General features: G+C 46.1%; 1 protein-coding gene across 4 annotated transcripts in view; it reads right to left on the bottom strand.

Annotated features, from left to right (window-relative positions):
• PIK3C2A (phosphatidylinositol-4-phosphate 3-kinase catalytic subunit type 2 alpha) overlaps nucleotides 1–21,964 on the bottom strand; it is a 780,848-nt gene that overhangs the window by 401,190 nt on the left and 357,694 nt on the right. For all 4 annotated transcript variants that reach the window (XM_085648082.1, XM_085648085.1, XM_085648083.1 and 1 more), the window contains 2 exons: nucleotides 18,945–19,133; nucleotides 17,784–17,880 (listed from right to left, as the gene is read on the bottom strand). In XM_085648082.1, coding sequence (XP_085504208.1) covers nucleotides 17,784–17,880; nucleotides 18,945–19,133 — 286 coding nt within the window. The remainder of the gene's footprint in view (nucleotides 1–17,783; nucleotides 17,881–18,944; nucleotides 19,134–21,964) is intronic.

The raw sequence follows: 21,964 nt of genomic DNA, 5'->3' as shown, positions 1-21,964 counted from the left end.
AACTATGTATAGGCATGTGACTGCTTTGATTGTGCCTGATGGCGAGACAATATAATGACAACTTTTATGAAGCTGTGGTTCCAACATGCCGGTTCGCCAGTGCTTGCGGATCGTGGTCATCACTGCACTGTGGAGTAGGAAGTCCTCAAACAGGAGGAGCTCTTGAGCACGGAACAAGTTCCCAATTTTTGATGCCCTCTCAGTCTTCAAATCCTCTAATCCTCACCAGTTACCACCATGGAGCAGTGTTGCTAGCAGAGTCATGGGTATGTTGGGTGAGTACGGCACGCTCACATGCATCTTCTGCCAATAAAGGGCCTGTCTTCCAGAAATTAGTGCTCATTCTGAGTGGCCTAATAGCCATCCCTACATTCCCTTCCAGGAGATCGGCCTGGTCACGAAAGATTTTGACACCCACGTATGATGGGCATCGGGGCTCCCACTCTAACATTGCAGGTCCCTTACGGGGGTTGCAATAGGCCACTATCAGGAACAGCCTTGACTTTTGCCAACTGACCTTTAGTCCAGACTCCTCTAACAGGGCATTGGCACCTCACAAATCTGTAGTCATGTTTAAAAGGAAGATTAAGAGATCGTCCGCATATAAGGCAATGCGGTGGTGATGATCACAAATCTGTAGGCCCTAATATCTTTCTCCTGTCCTCACATAGATAGCTAGATGTTCCATGGCCAATGCAAAAGTAAGGGTGACAGGGGGCATCCCTGACTTATCCCGTACCCTACTTTATAGCTCTCAGAGATGGTCTGCCTGCGCGAACTCAGGCTGTGGGGGTCTGTGTGTAGCAGCCTTGTCTAGGCAAATAATCAGCGTCCTAACTGTACGCGCTACAATATACCATTTTGAAAATCCCACTTCAAGCTGTTGAGGGCTTTTTCTATAGAGAGAGCAAATGCCGCTATTCTCTAAGGGCACCTGCATCAGCCTCCATAAGAATCAAAAGGCATCTAATATTAGGCACTGTGTCGGCTGTGATTAATACACCCAAACAGACACAGTCCCCGCTCATCGCGCGTAGATACTTAGACATGGCAATGAATACACCACATACTGATGTTACCATCCTCACCCTCAACGTTAGGGGGCTCCACACTCTGAGCAATCGATATGCTGTATACTCATATGCAAAGCGCCACAATGCCTAGATAACTTTCCTACAGGGTACGCATTTCATTACAAAGGAGGTGGGGAAACTACAATCAAAATGGCGGGGTACCATATGCGCCACGACTTATTCTGCGTATGCGCGGGGGGCACTGATCTGGGTTCGACCGGCAACCCCCTTCCAGGAACTCCGGAGGGTGGTGGATAAAGACAGCAGATATACACTACTGGAGGGCCTCTTAGACGGGCAGGCAGTACTTCTTGGTAGCATTTACGCCCCCAATGTAGAACGAGACAAATTTTGGGATCACTATGGGCCAGATGTACGACACTTTTTTGCGCTTGCAAATGGGAGGTCGGCCGTTTGCGACCGCAAAAAAGGGTCATGGCATGTACAAACACTTTTTGCTAGTCACTGACTCGCAAAATAGCGTTGCGACTCACGCTATTAGGAAGGGGCGTCCCTTCCTAATAGCGAGACTTACTGCCATGTACTATTGTTTTGCTATTTTATACACAATGCTGGCACAGCTTCCTCAACCTTAGTGGAATGGGACACATTTAAAGTAGTGGCCCGGGGAGAATGCATGAAACAAATAACTGGTGTCAAGCGCGTGTTGGAACAAGCGCTTACCACAGCTGAGCTGCACCTCGCCGCTATCACTAAGCGGGACACCACATCCGAGGGAGAGACGCAGCGCTTGGCCGAAGCAAAAACAGATTATCAGGCCGCCTGCTCGGATCTCCGTCGGTACATTTTTAGATCGTACGCTACTCGGATGCATAAAGAAAGGGACAAAACAGGCACATTATTGGCATGGCTAGCGAAGCAAGACATGGTTATCAAACCCATCACCGAAATACTGGACTCCCAAGGTATATTGGTGCGCTCCCAGGCCGAGATTCTTGGGGCTTTTTACGGCTACTACGCGGGGATATATCATGACCCAGCCTCAACTCCACAAGCCGTAGTGGATGGCATCCTCGATCCCCTGACTCTACCAAAAATCACAAAGACAGATAAGGAGGCCCTAGACACGACGATAACAGCGACGGATGTGATCCGCGCCTTACATGCCCTAGCCCGCAATAAGGCGCCGGGATTAGATGGGTTCCCACTAGAATATTACACGACTTTTTCGGTACAACTGGTCCCTCGCTTGGCAGAGGTGCTCGCGACTACGCTTGAGAAGGGAGAGCTACCGAGACCTATGAGAGAGTCAGTACTCGTGACTTTCTTGAAACCGCATCGGAATCCGCAGCAAATGGCCACCTACCGCCCCATATCGCTACTATCCGCTGACTGCAAACTTATCGGGAAGATACTAGCAGATGGATACGTACAAATTATACATCCCCTGTTCCATCCGGACCAGTGTGGATTTATCCCCGGTAGGCGCACATCCCAGAACATACGTCGCGTTTTCCACGTCCAAGACCAGGTGCAAGGGATATACCCCCGGTCGGCCTGCCTCATCCTAGACCTCGAGAAGGCATTTGATTCCCTCACCTGGCAGTACCTTTTCACGGTCCTGCGGAGAGCGGACATTGGCCCCACCCTTCTCGCATATACACAACTTCTGTACACTAAACTCACCTCACGGGTGTGCCTGGGCCGCTAGATCTCGGCGGAGTTCGCGGTCCGGAGGGGCACGCGGCAGGGATGTCCACTGTCCCCCTTACTTTTTGCCCTGGCAGTTGAACCCCTGGCCATACGGCTTCGCCAGGAGGGAGCTCGCTGGGGCATCCCTATAGCAGGCACCGTGCACAGTGTCTATGTACGCTGACGACCTTTTAATATACGTGAGAGACCTCACGGAAGACTTGACTCCCCTTTGGGTGACATTGACAGAATTCGCAGCGGCCTCTGGACTACGGGTGAATTGTGATAAATCCACGATATACCCGCCGCACCCGGGTCTACCCCCTCAGGAGGTTAGACTGGGTAATCAAAGAGTGCCTTGGAGCGCGGATGCACCGCGATACCTCGGGATCCGCCTACATCATTCCTCAACCGATATTTTTGAGGGTAACCATAGCAGGGCATTGGCGGGTATTAGAGCCGCAGTCGGATTTTGGAAAAGCCTTCCATTGGCCCCAATAGGACGAGTGGCTCTGGCCAAAATGATAATGGTCCCACGATTATTATACCAATCTGCCAGTGATCCCACCTAGAACCTTTTTCCGGGACTTGGACTCCCTCCTCAGCGCATTAATTTGGGGCTCTATCAGACATAGAATAGCACTGAAAAAACTACAATTACCCACCACACAGGGTGGCCTGGGCGCTCCCTCATTCGAGGCCTACTTCTTGGCGGCACAACTACAGTGGCTCTCCCACTGGACGGCAGATAGGTACACGGAGGAAACGCACACCATAACGGAGCGGGTACCTGCTCCAGAGATCCATCGCCTACTGTTTCCTGGCACCAAACCGAAACGTACATACCCCCTTCAGGTGGCAGTGGCACAAAGGTGCATGAAAAGAATTCACCGCATGTCCCCGGGGACACCCTTGTATTCCCCTTTACTCCCTGTGAGTGGGTGGCCCAAGCGGGAACACTATTACACAAACAATATGCTTACCACGTGGACGTCCTGTGGCATCACTGAGATGGACTCCCTTTTTGAGGACAGACAGCTTAGACCATTCCGAAATCTTATGGACGATTACAATCTTCCCCCAGGGAAATTCCTGCTTCACCGCCAACTACTAAATAGTTACCGGCCGTATCAAGACCTCTCGCGGGGGGGAACCACACACACATCCAGTCCTTCACACGATCTTACACATGGGGGCGGGTCGATATCTAACTACATGGCTCTATAAGGCCATACGAGAACTGACCAATAAACCACTAGTGACCCTGCGGGCCATATGGGAGGCTGAAATTGGGCTCATGCTTCACGAGAAGGAATGGGAGAAGGCCCTAGAGTACCCCAAGAAGATATCCAGAAATGCACGCTTTAAAAACATTCAATTTTACATACTCCTTACGGCTTACTTGACACCGGCACGCCTTCAACGATTCTATCCCGACACGCAGTTCCTTTGCCCCAGATGCCATGCACAGGATGCAGATTTCCAACACATGTTCTGGAATTGCTCCATCATCCGAACCTTTTGGCAACACATCCATATTGCTCTAGGGGATCTCACAGGGCTCACATGCATGAACACGTGGGAAGCCAGCGCCCTAGGTATCTTCTGCACACACAAACAACACAAGGTGCAGACTCGCTTTCTCTCCCTCGCGGTGTTGTTGGCCAAACGGAGCATCGCTATGCACTGGCGGTCCCCCACCGGTCCTCCACTTGCGGCTTGGGTGGGAGCTACACACAAATGGGCGGCAGTGGAGGAGGAAACACTGAGGGAGGAGGAGGTGAGAGGGATCCGCAAGCATCCCATTTCAATGGAGTGGGCCATGTTGTTATATCGCTTTAAGCAACTAACCCCCGGCGAAGACCCTAACGGCGGCACCCCTACACTACCAGCCCCACAAATGCAGTCTTAAATCCTGACAGCCCAACCCCTTCATATGCTGGGGACACGCTCACATACAACGCAGCACTATAGCGCACACTGCCACACTTACTGGTCGGGCCTAAGAGTCGGTTCAATCGTAATTCATCGGGGCGCCACGCCCACACGACGGTCCGAGCATTCGTCTGAGAGGCCCGGACGTGAACTTCCATGCCCCTCCTCTAGTTTTTGCCTGTGTTAAACCCCAGTTCTAGTGACATATTCACTATCAGAGTCTATAGGGTACACAAATCGATTTGTTTTCGATCTTTTTTCTTTATCAATTCTCCTTCTGTCTTTGAAAATGATATGTGATAGCGCATACTGTACTATACGACATAATTGATTGAACGATCAGTATAATGTACAGCATAACCAACCTGAAAATGTCAATAAAAATATGTTCCAAAAAAAAAAAGCATCGACAATGGTGGACAGGCTTTGCAGTCATGGGCAGGTCTCATCGGCTTCAACAGTGGCACCACCAACGCCTCCCGGGTGGAATTTGGCAGGCATCCCAGGTCTCTAGCTGCTTTATAGAGGTTTACCAGCTTGGGGGCTAATTCTTCAGCATATGCAGTGTAGAATTCGATGGGGAATCAGTCTGTCCCAGGTGTTTTGCCTAGTGCTAAACGCTTTGTCAGTGCACATATTTCCTGCAGAGCTATGTCCCCACCCAGTCCCATGGTCTCTTTCCTGGTGATGTTTGGCAGAAGTAATGGTGTTAGGAAAGCCTTTAGTGCCTCTGTATTGCATGCAGACATACTTGTGTAAAAGCAGGTATAATCGTGGCTTAAGTATTGTTTAATTTCCCCTTGCCTATACAGCCAGGTCCCTCCCTCAGTCCCGAGAGCCACTATAATCGAGGCTCCCCAAGTCGTGCTACCCAGCCAAGCCAGGAGGGAGCCAGTGTGATCGCACTGTGTGTGTGCTCAGACCATATAATTTCTCTAATTGAAGCATCTGAGCTACTTGACCTGCGCCGCTAATCTCTCTTTAGTATACAGCAAAGCTTGCTGTAAGTTTGGGCGACCAAGCCTCCGTCTCTCCACCTCCCTCAATTCCTGTTCCGTAGCCAGGATTTCCTGTAGTAAAGTGCGCCTGACCTTACAGACGCAGCTATGTACTTCCCTCTGATCATTGCCTTAAAGGCATCCCACTCTATCTGGGGGAGGGCATTGTGCCACTGTTGTCCTCAAAATATCGCTTTATATGGTCCAATCACTTCTCGGTACATTGGGTCTTCTAGCGATTGAGGTTTCAATCTCCACGTAGCGATAGAGGGTTTAGGATGCTCCCAGTTCAGCTGGAGAAGGACCAGGTTACGGTCCGATATCGTTATGGCCAAGTATTCTAGGTCTTGTAGTAAGCTGTGGACATCAGGGGTGCAAAGGTACGTGTCCAGGCGACTATGTAATTTGTGTGGGCTTGAGAAAAAAAGAATAGTTCTGTGTGTGTGGGTGCGTCTGGCACCAAGTATTTATCAGTTCCCATCTGGTCTGCCAGTCTACAAAGAGACATCAGGGTTGCTAGTGAATCCCTCAAGGTAGGGTGGGAGCAGTCAACATTAGGGTTCGATACACTAAGTCTCCCCCCACGATGGTCACCAGATAGGGGACTAAGGGACCCGATAGACCCGCCAGGAAAGTGCCCCGATATCCGTTTGGGGCATATATGTTCATGATCGCTATATCGCGACCCTCTAGTCGGGCCATCGCTACTACATATCAACCTGCTGGGTCGATCAAATCTCCCCTGTGCTGAAAAGAGACCCCCTGCTCAGATTAAAATCAGTGTTTCCCTTGTGCAGGCTGAATATGTTGTATCATAAGCCTGACCTCTCCACCTTCTTTGCAATGCTGCCCCTTCCTTGGCTGTTAGGTGTGTTTCTTGCAAAAGTGCAATGCGGACTCCCCTTCTGTTTAGATAGGAAAATACTTTATACTGCTTCATCATTGTGTGCATCCCCCTAATGTTCCAAGATTAGAGCTCGTAAGTAATAGGGGTTACCATCTCACAAAGTTACGTTCAAGTAATTGCAACTATCCTCTGACTTCCACCCTACCACGTGGCACCTCCATCCATTGGGTCACAACTCATACTCTTCCCAGCTAACAAACAATATTCATCAAAACTCCAACGGACAAGTACGCAACGACCCCCCCATCCAAATGTTCAGTCAAACTACCATCGCTCCTGAGGGAACCCATGTGCATCACTAACTAGGAGATTGGGGCTTTTCTGTGTGCCCCTTCAGGTTTCCCATTCAGCATCAATAGGAAAGAAAGAATCTCCTGGCTCAGGGGATTGATATAATCTCTCTCCGTTCCTGACGTTGCTCACTATGTAATTTACAATAATCATCCATCGCCACTGTACCAACATGATGGCTGTGTCAGATAATTTAATTGGAGGTCCCAGGCATCACCTTAGGCAGTTCTGTACTCGAGTTCCGAGATGAACTGGACCTGCGGTCAGAGTCCCGCATGACCTCATCCTTCATTGTAGATGGGGGTCTTGCTCCACTGCTGCTCATCGATGCTACCACTTTCTGGCACTCCTGCTGTGCTTCATCTCTGGAAGGAGCCTCTATACTATGATTTTTGTTTCTGCTCTTCAATCTGGCTTGCCAGATAGTTTCAGGCTGTGGGTGCCGGTCGAGTCAGCTCCAGACCTCTTGAGGGTTTTGGAAGAATTGCACCCCAACTGATGTTGCCACCCACAGCTGTGCAGGGAACATCACTGCATACGGTAGCCATCTCAATGTAATCTCTCGCCCTGGGCAGCCGACAGGCATCAGTCCTTCTCGCTTGCCGCCTATGGAGGTCGGAACCTCGGCAGCGCACTCACCGCTTTTGTAGTTCTCGCGCTGCCCTCACCTCTAATCACCTCTGCTCTCAGGTGCCCGTGCCTGTCTCAGCTCCTGGCTAGGGAAGATTTGGCCAGAATCCCTTCGCGGCTTCTGTGCAGTCCACAGTCGCCACCTCCTGCACGCGGCTCCCTCAATGCTGCAGTGTCGCTGCAGAGAGGCGGCCGTCATTGTTATTTACTTGCCACCGATCGCCGGTCGTACCTCTTCCGCAATTATCTCGCTGTTGCAGGATAGTCGTAGCAACAGTTTCAGGCTGGGCTAAGTCAGGCTCTTCCGGTAATCAGCTCTTCAATTTGCGGCCGCAATCTTGGGACTGAAGCCGCATGGTTCCAGCATTTCTCCGCTGGAGTCTCTGTTCTGCACCAGATGTCGGCTACTGCTGGTCAGTGGCCACAGTGAAGCTCAGAGGGCTCATGCCCCTCGAGCCAGCCACTATCTGCAGGATGGCACTGGATGGGGTTTCTCTAGCAGGAACAACGATCTGTGCTTCCTACACGACGAATTTCTAGCCACACCGCCCCTATTCACATTCCTAATAGTAGGAAGGCGAACATGCCTCCAGAGATAGTTACTATCATAACCTCTTCTACTATTTTTTTTGGGCTCACATTTTTGAGAGACTATGTCTCTAGAATAATGTAAAGGATGACAACCTGGTCCCAACGTCGAACTTTAGCCTAAACTCCACACTTCAGCAATATAAGTAAATGATAGGGTTACACATACAAATAATTCTATATTCTAGCTCATTACTGGTCTATCAAGTCTTATTGCTAGTCTAGCAAGCGTCAAGGTTGACAAAAAAACAATAAGAAAGGCAACAAAACAACTTCAAAACAGGGACAATTAATGCACATTCCATACCGACTCTTCCTACCAGAAGAGACTACAAGTATGGTGACATCATTTTCTATACCCCCAAGAAGTAACACACCTGGTCAAAGAGCAATAGGACAGTAGAATGAAAGACCTCAGATTCACTTATGTTTATTGAGGCAGTCTCAGTTCTTCACAAGTGGTTGAACTTAGAAAAGAAGTAGCTAAGAAGATTGAACCCAGAACAGAAGTCGAGAAAGTGGTTAATCTGATTTCAGTGTGGCGAGGGTTTGGTGTTTAGTAGTCTAGAGGACCCTAGATTGACCAATGAAGCCAGATAACAGTCTACAACTATTAAATGACGTAGGGTTAATGTTGGGTTAATCATCAACAGGGTTAGGCAGGACAAGTCTGAGTTAGCGCGAGACTGCTCCATTTTAAGGAGGCACTGATGATGGGCATGATAGACCGTCCACAAAGTTCGGCAACCATTCCATTGCAGGTTTCTTTGTGTAGATCAATGATTGGTAGTCAAAGGATAAATCAGTGAATTTTCTCTTCCTGGACAGTAGTGAATCTGCAGAATATGGTGCTGCCCAAAACGTGCTAGCTGCAAAGAGGAAATAAAGGCTGTGTTAGCCGTGAAAAGGATGTCATTTTGGACAGTGATGAGGGAAATGCTGGCAGTTCACTAATGTCATGAAAGTTTTAAACGATCAGCCTTTAGTATTCAGGATTAAAAATACACTTTTTTAGATTGGAAAAGTTCTCGTTCTTAGCGGTGCAGTTTTGGTGGAGGCTGTTTTCTCAAGTGCCATTATTGTTCTCTTTTTTGTTGTTTCATGAAATAGTTTTTGCGCCGTTGGTTCGTCATTTCAGAGATTTGGCATTTCGGCACATTATGGCAAACATGTTTGCTATGGATTATTTCACTAGAATGTTACAGTCTGGAACAATGTGGAGAAGCATAGATGAAAGTTTAAGAGCACTAAGTTTCTTCAAGTGTCTGGACCAAAGGCTGTGGGGTTGTCTGCAGAGAATAGAAACGCCGATGAGCGTGTGGTTGACTCAAATAAGAAGAGCCAGGCTGATATGACAGGACTGAAGATCTGGGAGAAAAGGAGGTTGTAGACGTGTGGGGTGGGAAAGCTTTTGTGAGCAGAAGATGTCAATGTCATAAGGCATCGATTGTGATCAGCATGAACTCAACTAGATCAAGTAGGTATGTGAGAAATGCTGCTGCCATGTGTCTTGGTGGGCTCTGTAAGGGAATGACTTTTTGTACAGCCAACCCCAAGTTCTTGGACTAATGATGCTGGTTTATCGACCATGCACTGAGGCCTGCTAATCAGACCTCAGTGCGAACGCCCTAACCCTGAAACGTGTATGTTGAATTGGAGTATAACATATTGGCATAAGCTAGCTTACTTAAAAGCCCCTACTATGTGTTATTAACTAATAGCCCAGCCTTGCCTTTGCCAGCAGAGGCAAAGCCAAGGCTCCGCCTGGCAGTCACTCCTCAGGCAGGGTGCAGCATATTTCACGGGCCTGAAAGGAGCGACCAAAGTGGATACTCAAGTTGTCAAACAACTTGTTACGTTGAGCCCAACTTTCTAGTCGAAAGTGATGTAGCTGGTTGTGGTGTGCAACCTTTACAAAGTTGCAACTTTGCTGCCTATAGTCTCCTGTGCCCTGAACAGTTGCACATGGAGCCTGTCCCCGTGACAGTTTTCTTCTCTGAGGAGAAGAACAAAGGACTCACAGTAAAGGAGACAATAGAAGCCTGCACTGGAGAAAGGTGTTGTCTCTGTCCTGCAGGAAGCCACATGGGTGTTGGCCCAAAAGGAGTGGCCACCTCTGAAGGGCAATTGGGTAACACTTGGGAGAGGGGCTGCTCCTATGTCTAGGTAGACACGCTGGCACTGGGTAAAGGAAAGAGGAAACCAGTTGCCAAACAGGTTTCTCAGGGGCGTGAAGTCCCCTTGGTAGCCATGCCTCTGGGTTGGGTTAGGGAGCACTGGACACCTAGAGGGGTTCTGTCATGTTGGGAGTGGGCAGAATGGTGCATCCTGGCATAGCCATATGTCACACTTCCCATGAAGTAGTCATTAGGAAGGAGCGCACCTAGTAGCCCTTTGGCTTCAGATGGCATCCAACCTGAGGGCACTTTCTGAACATAAAAATGGCACCCAATCTCAGATCTCAACTGCCCTGCTGCAGCGTGGAACCAGCAAAAAGAGGCTACACTGGTGTGGACTGCACCTACTGAACATGGTGGCTAGCAAATCAAAGGGACTGTGCCTACTGTGTCCTCCTCGTGGAGACGCAGTCTCCAGAGCCTAGCTAAAGAAAGAAGCCAGGGGTCAGTTGGCTTATCTCTTGTTCGCAGTTCAGGGTCACAATAGCTGAAGAAGCCTGCTGAGGGAAAGTTGTTAGCCCAGAATCTTCATTCTGCCGCAAACCGCCACTGTGTAGCATGAGAGACCAGAACCCGATGCATTAGGTTGCCGGAGTGCAACATGTTCATCCAGAAGATGAGTTATTGACCAGGAAAAGATTTGGCTATCGCCATGGTAACAGATATCGACCCCATGGCCAGGACCACCTCACCCCGCCCCTAAACCGAGTAGCTGTAGGAAGACCCCGTCAACCACATCTAAACCACAGCATCTTTGAACAGCTTCAGTATTCTGTATCCCTTGCATCAGAAGCACATCCATAGGAACCTACCGCATAGGATTAAAGTGACTGGAACTGACTGAAGACTGTTTCACCTGCTGAGATAACTGGTTCTGAGGGCCTAACTGGTCCCTCTCACTGGGTTCCCTGTCGGAGTTGGTCACCCAAAGTAACACAGCTAGCAAAAAGAATTTGCTCAAAAAATTTCTAAACGCCAAATTCATTGATTGTGCCCCATGATTGTTCACAGCTGAACAAAAAGTGCATATTTCATTGCCTTGTAAAATCTACATCTCCAGAAGCCCGCCGGTGGATCTTTTTGGTTGTGGTGTCTAAAAATACAGTCTATTTAAAAAAATTGGGGTCAGATCTCGGGTGCCTTGTATATTTCTACTTCATTTGTTTTGGTGCTGTTTAAAAGCTTTATACTTGTTCCTTTGTGTAAGCCTTGCAGTTCAGAATCACAGCTACCTAGGGTTGAGCTAGAGGGTTTAACAAATGAAACCTACTGGTCCTAATGGGGGTGGTAGGTGCATTACACAGTGAGGTCACACAACCACACCATGTAATACACCCAGTTTCCTCACAGGTGCTATATAACCTACCCAGCAAAATAAGGATGATCCATCGCATTTCTAAAGTGGGAAATTAAATTAATCCAAGCTTGAACTTGTTGACTCTTTGTCCTCAATTTTAGTAAGCCATGGGCACTATGCAACCATGTCCCAATAGTTTATTTTGCATGACCCCAAATCTGGGGTACTGGCAGTGAGACTGGTGCAGAGTGATGTGGAAGAAGGCATCCTTGAGATGGAGGGTTGCCCTACGGTCTCCCAACGAGAGCAGGGGAGTGATGTCTTGCAGCGTCATAATTTCAAAATGGTCGGGCCTAATGTACAGGTTGAACATTATGAGGTCGAGGACTAGCCACAAATGTTTAATCCTTTTTGGGAGTTAGGAACTATAATGAATAGACTCCATCTTTGATGTGAAGGGACAACTTCTATTGCTCCTCTGAAACAAAGTGCCTTGACTTGCTCCAACAGCCTGCAATGATCTTTGCTGGTGTTATGGTGGTGGGATGAAGGATTCAGAGGAGTGGTATGGAATCCTATTCAGTAACCGTGTTGGACAATACTCACTGATCGAATGTTACCTGCTCACTTTAGGGTAGTTATAACCCCACGCTTCCCTTAATAGGTGTTGGGTGGTCAGGGGGGAAGAAAGTGTGAATGAATGAATGAATGAAAAAACCTTTTACAGCACAATTACTTAAAGCCATTTGCAGTATGTCTTACGTCTTGTGACCTCACTTGAGCCCCCTCCCCCCCACTTGAGCTACCAGGAGGAGGCCTGGATGCTGGGAGCTGGGAGGACACGAGCCGGAAGCCTAGGAGCTGGTGTTTGAGCCAAGAAACAGCTTGCAGCAAAGGCAGGGGGTCGGACCAGATGCGGTAGTGGTAGGTAACGCTGGTGCCGATGCCCCAGCCCTCACCACCCTCACTGTTCAAACCCTCTCAGCTCTCGGCCTTTGGCGTGTTACCGTAGGCGGCTTCGGTTTCCCGACTTTCTTCGACCGCGGCACTCCCATCCCCGCCGGACCACTGATCAGCAAGCTCCACTACGGTGCTGGCATGTATGCGTTGGGGAGGAGTCAGGAATGACACAAAGATCACAGGTCCCAGGCCGTATGGTTTGCACACAACAAGCATTACCAAATAAAAGGCGCTGGATCAGACGTACTTGCATACGCTCTCACATATGACAAACGGGTGGGATCTATGCCTTTGCCTGGCAAAAGGGTGTGTCCCATCTTGTTGGCAGAGATACACCCACCATGGTCACCTCTGGCCTTGGCGTGACCATAGTCACACAGTCATCCCGGGGATTTTGTCCTTGTCTGACTTGCTGCTGCTGGCTTTTGAAGGCACAGTGGACAGTACTTTGACACAGTACAGGTTTGTGGAAACCTATTTATTGCGGATGTTGCAGGACGCCAATCAATTTGGACTCGATAGTGTGCGGCCTTTCCTCTTTAGGAGTGGGGAAGACTCTAAGCTCCTCTGAAATAGCCTCCTCAAAGCTGTGCTAACATTTTAAGTGGGATAGCTATATGTTGCAGAGGGGACTAGCAAGAATAGAACCAGCTTCTGGGAATGTAAATAGGCCTCTGAATACTATCAGGCTTCTTTCCCTCCTTGGCCTGAGGTTTGATGTGATCAGACTTGAGACTTTGTAAGATTTGAGTGTCCACCTCAGTTACAGAGGATGGTTGTGATCCTCTCAGCTTCAAAGCTCGGTGCCTTGGCTTTGTAAGTTCTCTTTTGGTGCTGAAAGGTCTCAATAACTATGGGTATAGACTACCAGCCCTTTCTCCTGGGAGCCTCACTATACAAGGCATGGGAATCTTGAGGCTGTTCCTTGCTATGGGAGTGAGGCTATTTACAAGGTCGATCTGGTGGAGGAAGATCTTTAGTGGCCAATTGAGGCTTAGGGCATTAAGCCAGGAGCTTCATGTTAATGCCTGAAACTCTTGGTATGTCCCCTGTCATGAGAGCAGACTTCATGCAGGGCCCTGGAGACTCTTACGGCACACAGTCGTGAGAAGACACATAAATGGGGTCAATGGGTTACTGGAGGACCCATCCTTTACATCATCTGAGTCAATGTTCTTGGCGACTGCTAGAGATGGTGACTCAGTGGACTCTTGGGACTGCCTCGTGCAGCGGTGTGCCAAACCTCTGTCCTGTTGCAGTAGAACCGTTGTTTCAATTAAAGCCATTACATGCAGAGCACTTTCTTTTTTGTAATGGTCCCTTAGGAGGCAGAGGTTACAAACCCCATGCTAATTTGACCACAGGAATTTACTATTGCATGAGGCAGAAATTAAATGCTGCATTCTCCATACCTACTACCCCCAGAATACAAATGGTGTATTCTCCATAACCACTCAAGTCATTCTCACATAACGTTCGTTGTGGTCGGCAGTGAAACGTTGATGCTTAAAGTAGTAACTTCCATGTCATTTCGGTGCCTCAGGTCCCCCAATGTAGATTTTCTTTTTTGATGCTGCACACCATAAAGAAGCAGTGGAAACAGCTCTGAAGGTGGGATATCCCAAAGCATCTTCTCGCTATAATACAGGAGGTGCACTACAATAACTGGGTGCACTACAATAACTGGGTGCAAGTCATCAGGCACACTGAGGGAACCCAAACAGAGAAAATATTAATCAAAAACAGACTATGACAGGGGTGTGTCCTGGCTCCTATCCTCTTTTGCTTGGTTATAGTCGACCTGCCATCAATCTTGAGAGAAGTTAAGGGAGTCAGCCCCAAAATGGATGGCAAACATGTAGCCTATCCCTTGAGTACAAGGAGAACAGAACATTTTATGGCTAAAGTATGTGAAAGATACTTTATACACTCTTGATTTGGGTAGCTTATTTGAATCGCCAGAAAAATGTGTCTCTGTCTAGAAACAACTACGACCTGTTTTTGGATCGCTGCTAAAGAAGGGAGATTGAATGTACAGCGTAATAAACCAACCGTTAGAGAATATATTGAAGGACCATTGCAGGTTGAGGGGATATCCCCCTATCTGGACTTTGTAACAATCCCACCGCACAGGTTTATTTTGCTAAGGTTTCGGCTCAGTTATATGCCTTGCATGTTGGGCCACCCTGCTGGTATCGTTTCTTCGAACGATCTACGGTTTTGCCCATGTGATGACACTTCACGACAGTCTGATTTTTTCTGTAAATTTTATTGTAACCAACGTAAAAGGTTTATAATTCCGCTTTTACGTAAGCACAAATTTAGACAATGTTGTTTGGCTTTGTATTTTTTACGTATGCTGCCTGATCCGCTAAACTGTTACAGTGTTGCCTCTTTTTTATGTATGTGTCTCAAATCCAGGAAATCATTTAGTGACTGATACTAATTAAATGCTTCTTTTAACATTTTTAACAGTGATGTATACATACTTTTATGATTAACTTGTATCAATCGAATAAAGTAATTTAGATGTTGATGATGTAGCCTATCTCCTTTAAGTAGACAACCTGGTAATTGTAGCCCAGACACAGATAGGCTTACAAAGATAATTGGATAGATTTAGGGAATACTGTAAGGACAAAAAACTGAGTTTATTACCAAAGCACAAAACTTTTGTTTTTTCCATACTCACCACCAAAGTTCAGCTGGTACCTAGGCCCCTCAAAATTGGAGGAAGTAAAGGAATACAAGTATCCAGAGGTCTGGTTTGATAAATCAATAAAATGGGCCGTCCATTTGGACTCATTGAGAGGACGAGCTCTGATCTCAGTTAGTGGCCTGAAGAAATTTAACAAAAACTACGGGGAGATGTCGGGTAGGCCCGCCCTGAGAGCCTTTGTAGCTATGATCCCATCGCAATTCCAATATGAAAGTGAACTGCTATATCTAAGTGACAAATGCAGATGGGATATTGAAGAGGGTAAATGTATCAAATATGTATTGTCATTACCCAAATAATCCATGATCCAGGCTATAAGAATGGAGATGATTTGGTGTAATGGAATACAATGGCCGCTATGGCATTGATAAGATTCTGGAGGCGTCTAAACAGGGGGGGATGGGGACAAAAGATATCCTTGTGATGTAAAAAGAAAATATTGTACAGCGAACTAAAATGGGCCAAGGAGGTTAAGAAAATGATGATGAAAGTCTGCAGTGAGATGAGAAAAAAAGCTGTGCATGGAAAACCAACACATTGAAATTACATAGAGTGAGTTAAAAGTCGTAGGTCGGGAAGTATCATGAGGAGAAAATAAAAATCAGTCAAATTCATGTCTGGTCCATGGAAAAAGGAATTAGGGTACCAATATGTGGATATATTTCCAGACAGTCATCTGAGAAGAGAAGTGATAAGAATTGGTATTAACACCTGTTAAGCTAATGAGAAGATAAAAACAGACATGATACATAAGAAGTGGAACTGCACATGTGGTTTAAATGTTAAAAGCGATAATTTGCACATCTTACTAGATTGTGTTAAAGTATTAGCCGAGTGGACATTTTTTTTTATGTCCGATCTTCCTAAAATAAGAAATTAGAAACCGACCCCAAGTGATGGAACTTATAACTGAAATGCGGTCCATAGATCTAGCATGTGTCATAGGGAGATTTATGATTGCTGCTAAAAAGATCTTCATGAGTGTATAAAATCTTAATGTAAAAATAGAATTTAGGTATACTTGGGATGCTTACTGATGTTCACAAATGTTCTCATTTTAGACATTGTATTAACGGATGTGTTCCTAATTTTGGTATTATATGTATCTGTGGCAATTTATTTAGTGTTTGGATTTATCGTTATATTTAATCTGTCTATTGTGTGTAATGTGTGTATTTATTGAGTTTTTTTTTGTACTTTTAAAGTCTTGTATAGACCAAATAAAGTTATCTTTGACTTGATGTCTGTCTCTTGGTGCATTGTAGATTTCAGAAAAAACTACTTGCAATGTCTGAGCCCAACACTAAATTGCATGAGTGTGTACAGCATTTGATTTACAGCAGCACATGCTGCAAACTATTCAAAAACTCAGCACTCTCTCTCTCAAACACACACATTTTGTTATCGGTCTGTAAATTATGTGCCCTTCTGTGGAAAAAAGGACCATGTATGACAGCATATAGTGTAGAATATCACCATGGAGAGATGACAAAAAAAGTCATGGGTAAACCTCAGGTAAGGAATTAGCATTAGTTTTACAATGCCTCTTAGCACTCAGAGCATAAACATGTTGAGTGTTAGCTAGACGATTTAGATGATTTTTGTTTACACTTTAATATACAGTTAATGGAACACAGATGGTGTGCATATTTTAAGACGAGCTGCAATGACAAAGAAGCAATGTATTCTGGAGTTATTGGCTCTGAGAGTTATGTTTAGGCATGGCAGACATCTTAAAGTGGGCAAGGTCGAGCATTAGCAGGCATTTGTGTTCGGTTCAATAAAGGTTCTCTTTGGAAACTTTTACCTTTGTAGCGATCACAAATTGTGCAGATCTTAAGCACTGATTGTAGACCAAACACAACCATAAAGGGTGTGTATCTCTGATCACATACCTTTGAAACACCATGAACAGAATTTAAACAACATTTATTTTCCATGAATAGCTTTGGAAAACGACAATCATGAAGACGTGCTTCTACAACCAGGCCATGACTAAAAGATTCCCCATAAGTAAAAATGTTTATTATTTTTTGATTTCAAAGACGTTTTTATTAGGGTTTTGTACGGGCAGGAAAGTATCACTGAAAACATATAGAAAAAGCAATCCATGGGGTGGTACCAACATATCGTGTGGATAAACAGTATACCACATGATGGATGAGCCTCATAACATCGGAGGACAGGTGTAATTGTAATCGCAATGTGCATTTTAAACATCAAATCACTTTCCTGTTTGCTTGTTTGAAACTGTGCTCAGAATAGGGCTCGAAAATTCAGGCACCCCATGATTACTGGAAGTTGATCATTCTTAAACCAATAAAAGGAAGGACAAAGGGAAATCGGAGTGTATTCTGGTACTCTTATTACTTTCAAAGGATCTGGCTACAAACAGACCCTCACATATGACGGCCTTAACAACATTTTCAGATTTTAAAATTTATGTATTAAATATCAACTAATAGATGGCATTATTATGCTGAGGCAAATAAAGCTTTAAGAGATTTAAGCTCCAAAATTATTTTTGAAAAATCTGTCATTGTAACAATCCTCACCTGCACAAATTGTGGAAGGAAATCTGCTAACTCATCATCGCTTATCAAGGCTTCAATCCAGTTAACTGCTGTGGTACGAACCTCCTGATTTGCAAACCTGCAAAGAATTGAGATCACTTGCTAAGTTAAAAAGAAACCTGAATAACGTGTTTGCAGGAAACATTTTTTTTTACTACTCCTTATACATCAGTAGTCTGTTTATGACGGTATCTGAACATATTCTATGGTGAGAGTTCAACATTTCCGCATATTTGGAATTTAATACCCAGAAAATATCCATGTGTAGTCATAACTGATTAAATAAGCGATTAAATAAGTTGAATTGTATAACATAATGTGATAGTATAGTGGGCATGGGTTTACAAAAGATCATCATTAACAAACTGCAGTAAGCACAAAACAGTTTTCTAAAAGCACAATCTGTACTAGAAAAAGGGGACTGGTTCATTTTAACAGAACTTCAATAGCGCTCTCGCTCAGGAAATATAAGATTTAAAAAAGTTCGGCATCAGTCAAAGAGCCAAACATTATCAATCTATTAAAACATTTTGGTCAGGCCATGCCACTCTGCCACAAACCAAGGGTGTGAAGCATGAGGGAAGAATTTTGGGACTCCCAATGACTCTCACCCTCTTCATCTGCGTTCTGATGTTCCTCCAAATTCAATCAATGTAAGTGATATCGTAGAATAGCATTTCAGAAGATTTGCTTTTAATGTTAATTTGCATTGCTTCCCTTCATTTCTCCTCATTGCCCTTTTGATGCAGATGATTTTGTGCTTCGCCCTAACTGTGCAGTCACTCTACAAACACTCTAATGGTCACTACAGCGTGTTGTGCTATCCAAATTCTTGTTCAAATATGTACATATATCTAGAAAGGCATTCATTAATAAGTGTATATCTTTGGCTGTGTCTCCCCCGATCTGTGATGACACATAGTAATTTATCTTTGATGGCATAACCAATGTGAGATGGGAAAGAATCTAAACAATTGAGCCAGCTATGTACTAAAAGCTGGAGGAATATAAATGATAGCTGTTGGAAATCTAGTGTCTCAAGAAAACAGTATAGGAAATGTTTTAAATATAACATAATACTTTTCAGTTACCAGAATACTTTTGTATCAACCTCAAGACCACAACTTGTGCATTCTGACTTACCTCGAATCAAGCAGTTCCATTGCATCTACAGGTGCTAAAGGAGGCCACTGATTTATGAGCGCATACACTTCAGATAGATTAGCTCCATTCCAGCTAGGCACACTAGTTAATATTTTTGGTAAACTGTTTTTATGCTCATGGCAGTAATATCGCATATCCCACAAAAACTTCTTCTCTTCCTTAGAAAGTCTGCAGAGAAAGTGAATAATCTGCTGTTATCATAATATCAGAAAAAGAATACAAAATACACAAAACAGTAATAAAGAATCTTAAAAAGAGCTGGTTAGTTAAATGAGTTGTATAAACTGCTGTATGTATTTCATATTTGTGTGACAAGAACATTTACTCGACTGGGTGGGAACTGAAAAGATTATTCCATTAGAGAATTCTGGCTGTAGGAAAAAATCACTTGACTTTAGATATCATCACAGCCCTTCAACTTCAAACCGATTAAAATGTGAAAATAGAGGTTAACGACAATTTGCAGCCTTTATCGATTTTTCAACAGCATCTGTTAAAGTTAACCAACCTACATTATAGAGAAAGCTATATGATCTTGGTATCCTGAGATCCCGGTTGCACTGAATTATTGTTTAGACTCTGCCACATGGTGTCAAGTGTTGATGGGTGGGGGAGGGGGGGGGTTGCGGGGGGGGGGGGGGGTAATTGATACTAAAAGTGGCCTGAAAGAGGCTCGTCTTTTGGCTCCACTGCGGTTTTCTCTTAACATTGCCGATTTACCTTCCGTACGGGTGATACGCCAAATTGGGGGCAGGAAGGTGTCTTGCCTACTATGTCCAGATGACCCTTTTATCCTGGATTTAACACCAAAGAGATTGAATAGTTTATATTGCAGAAATTGATGTGTACACATTTTCTGAAAATTTAGGTCTCTAAAAGCAAGATCCTGGTATTTAAAAACGCAGTCTCCCTGAAATACTACAATTGGCGAAGAATAATTTTTTTTCTTACCGGCCTTGGAGCGATGATGGGATCAGCCTGAGTTTGAACGCTAATCGGCTGCTCGGAACGCAAAGATCGGCTAGGTGTCCTGCGATGCTTGGATCAGCGGTCAGACCAGCACCGCGAGGACAGAGGCTGCAGCGGTACCGACGGCTGTGTCTCGCACGGGAGGAGGCGCGGATCATAAAACTCACCCTGAAGTGTAGCTCACTGGTTAGAGGAGGCATACCCTGAAGCAGAGGTCAGACCCGGGACCAGGGTTCGATTCCCGACGCGGCAGGGTCTGGAGCCCAATTGTCCACGGACTCGATAATTCTCGCTTCGGTGCCTACTCTAAGCACGAGTTCACACTATGCAGCTCTGGGCAACAAGCTTGCTTAATCTCCACAACGGCCCCCCGCGGCGGGATGCCTGGCTTTCACCTTGGGGATGCCCAGTACGGGTTATCTCACAGGGAAAAACCAGGACGGGTAACCCATGCAAGTGCCGAGATGCCCAAAGGTAATTTGAGCGCTATATAAGACCGCACATACATACATACGTACACCCTGAGCGACCTGAAGTCCGAGAGAGGCACCCGCATCAGCCCCCGGTTAACTGCTACAACTTCATGCGGCATTATTTTAAAATCGACCTGGACCTTAAGGACGCTAAGCATGACTGGGGTTCATTCTCTGCCACTGACAGCTGCTGATCACTGAGCGATACTGCAGACACTGCTAAAAACTGCAACCCTTGCAGAGATGAACCAGAAGGGCGCCAAGAGAGGCTCCAAGCCTAGAAGCAATCTTGTCCCTCGCGACCCATCAATCAAGGAGGGGAGCCAACTATCAAAACAAGAGGTCAGTGCGGGGAAAAAGCTGCGTTCAAATTCGGGGGGGCTGACCCGGGTGTGACCAAAGACTCTGCTACTAGTGTGCTGGGACCCCTTGCAAAAATGTTTTTAAATAAAAAGGGGCAAGCGACAGCCACAGCCGATAGCCAACAACCATCCGTACACCTATCCCCACAAGAGGTACTGCCACCGGTTGTTTGCACTACTACAGACCTGTCAGTTAACCTACACTTGCCAGAGCCTCCAAGCTCTCGGAGTACCGACGTGGACTCAGGCTCGGCAGGTACACCCCAACCATCAGCTGGCCCCCCGAAGAAACCGAATAGCATGAACACCACGCACAACCACCTCGAGTTGAGGGATGATTCCGAGATCAGAACAGAGATCTCAAGTCTGGAAGCTGGCGCCCCCTGTTCCACACAACTTGCTAACCCAGAGACAACCTCTACTAGGTCGTTAACAGGCATAAGTGACTATATATTAAGTCTGGAACCTATAGCTGGCGCGCAAGTACCCCGGACGCCAGAAACGACCCCTGAGAACTTTTTTTCTGTCTCGGATGGTGCTGGGTCTTCCTCCGAGGAGGGGGGGCTCGACACCAGCGAATCGGATAGTGGGGATAGCAAAGAGACCGGGACGGTACAGAGACCTAAAATGCCAAAAGCTAAAGCCAAAAGACGTAGCCACTCGAGATGGGACTACTCGGACTCCCAGCTGTCCTATCAATTGAACAATGATGACTCACAGGCGGCGAAGTGGGATAAACCTAGGGACCCTCCTGTAATCAGTGGTCAACCCTCACTTGCCTCAATCCTCGCCTCCATTAAAGATGTCCAGGAGGAAGTCCGGGCTGATAATGCCGCGGCCAAAGGAGCCACCAAAAAGCTACAAGGAGGTCTGAGGAGGCTGAGCAAGACTTGTACGGACATAGCGACCGGGTCTCCATGATTGAAGGACGCACGGAAAACCTGGAGTCAGAAACTACTGCGGTAAAAAAAATGGGAGAAGCAAATGCAGCCTGTATAACCGATATCATTACCAAGATGGAGGAGCATGAAAATCGTCAACGAAGGAACAATCTTCGCCTTTTGGAGATACCAGAATGAAAAGAAGGGGATGACCCCAGACGATTCATTGTAAAACTCCTGCAAGAGTCTTTCCCTGACCAGAAGGGGTGGGATTGGGACCGGGAGGTCCAGAGAGCTCACCGTTTCCCCTTCAA

Source organism: Triturus cristatus, chromosome 3_2 (assembly GCF_964204655.1).
Source record: "Triturus cristatus chromosome 3_2, aTriCri1.1, whole genome shotgun sequence".
Lineage (NCBI taxonomy): Eukaryota > Metazoa > Chordata > Amphibia > Caudata > Salamandridae > Triturus > Triturus cristatus.
This window is presented reverse-complemented; position numbering and strand designations above follow the sequence as displayed.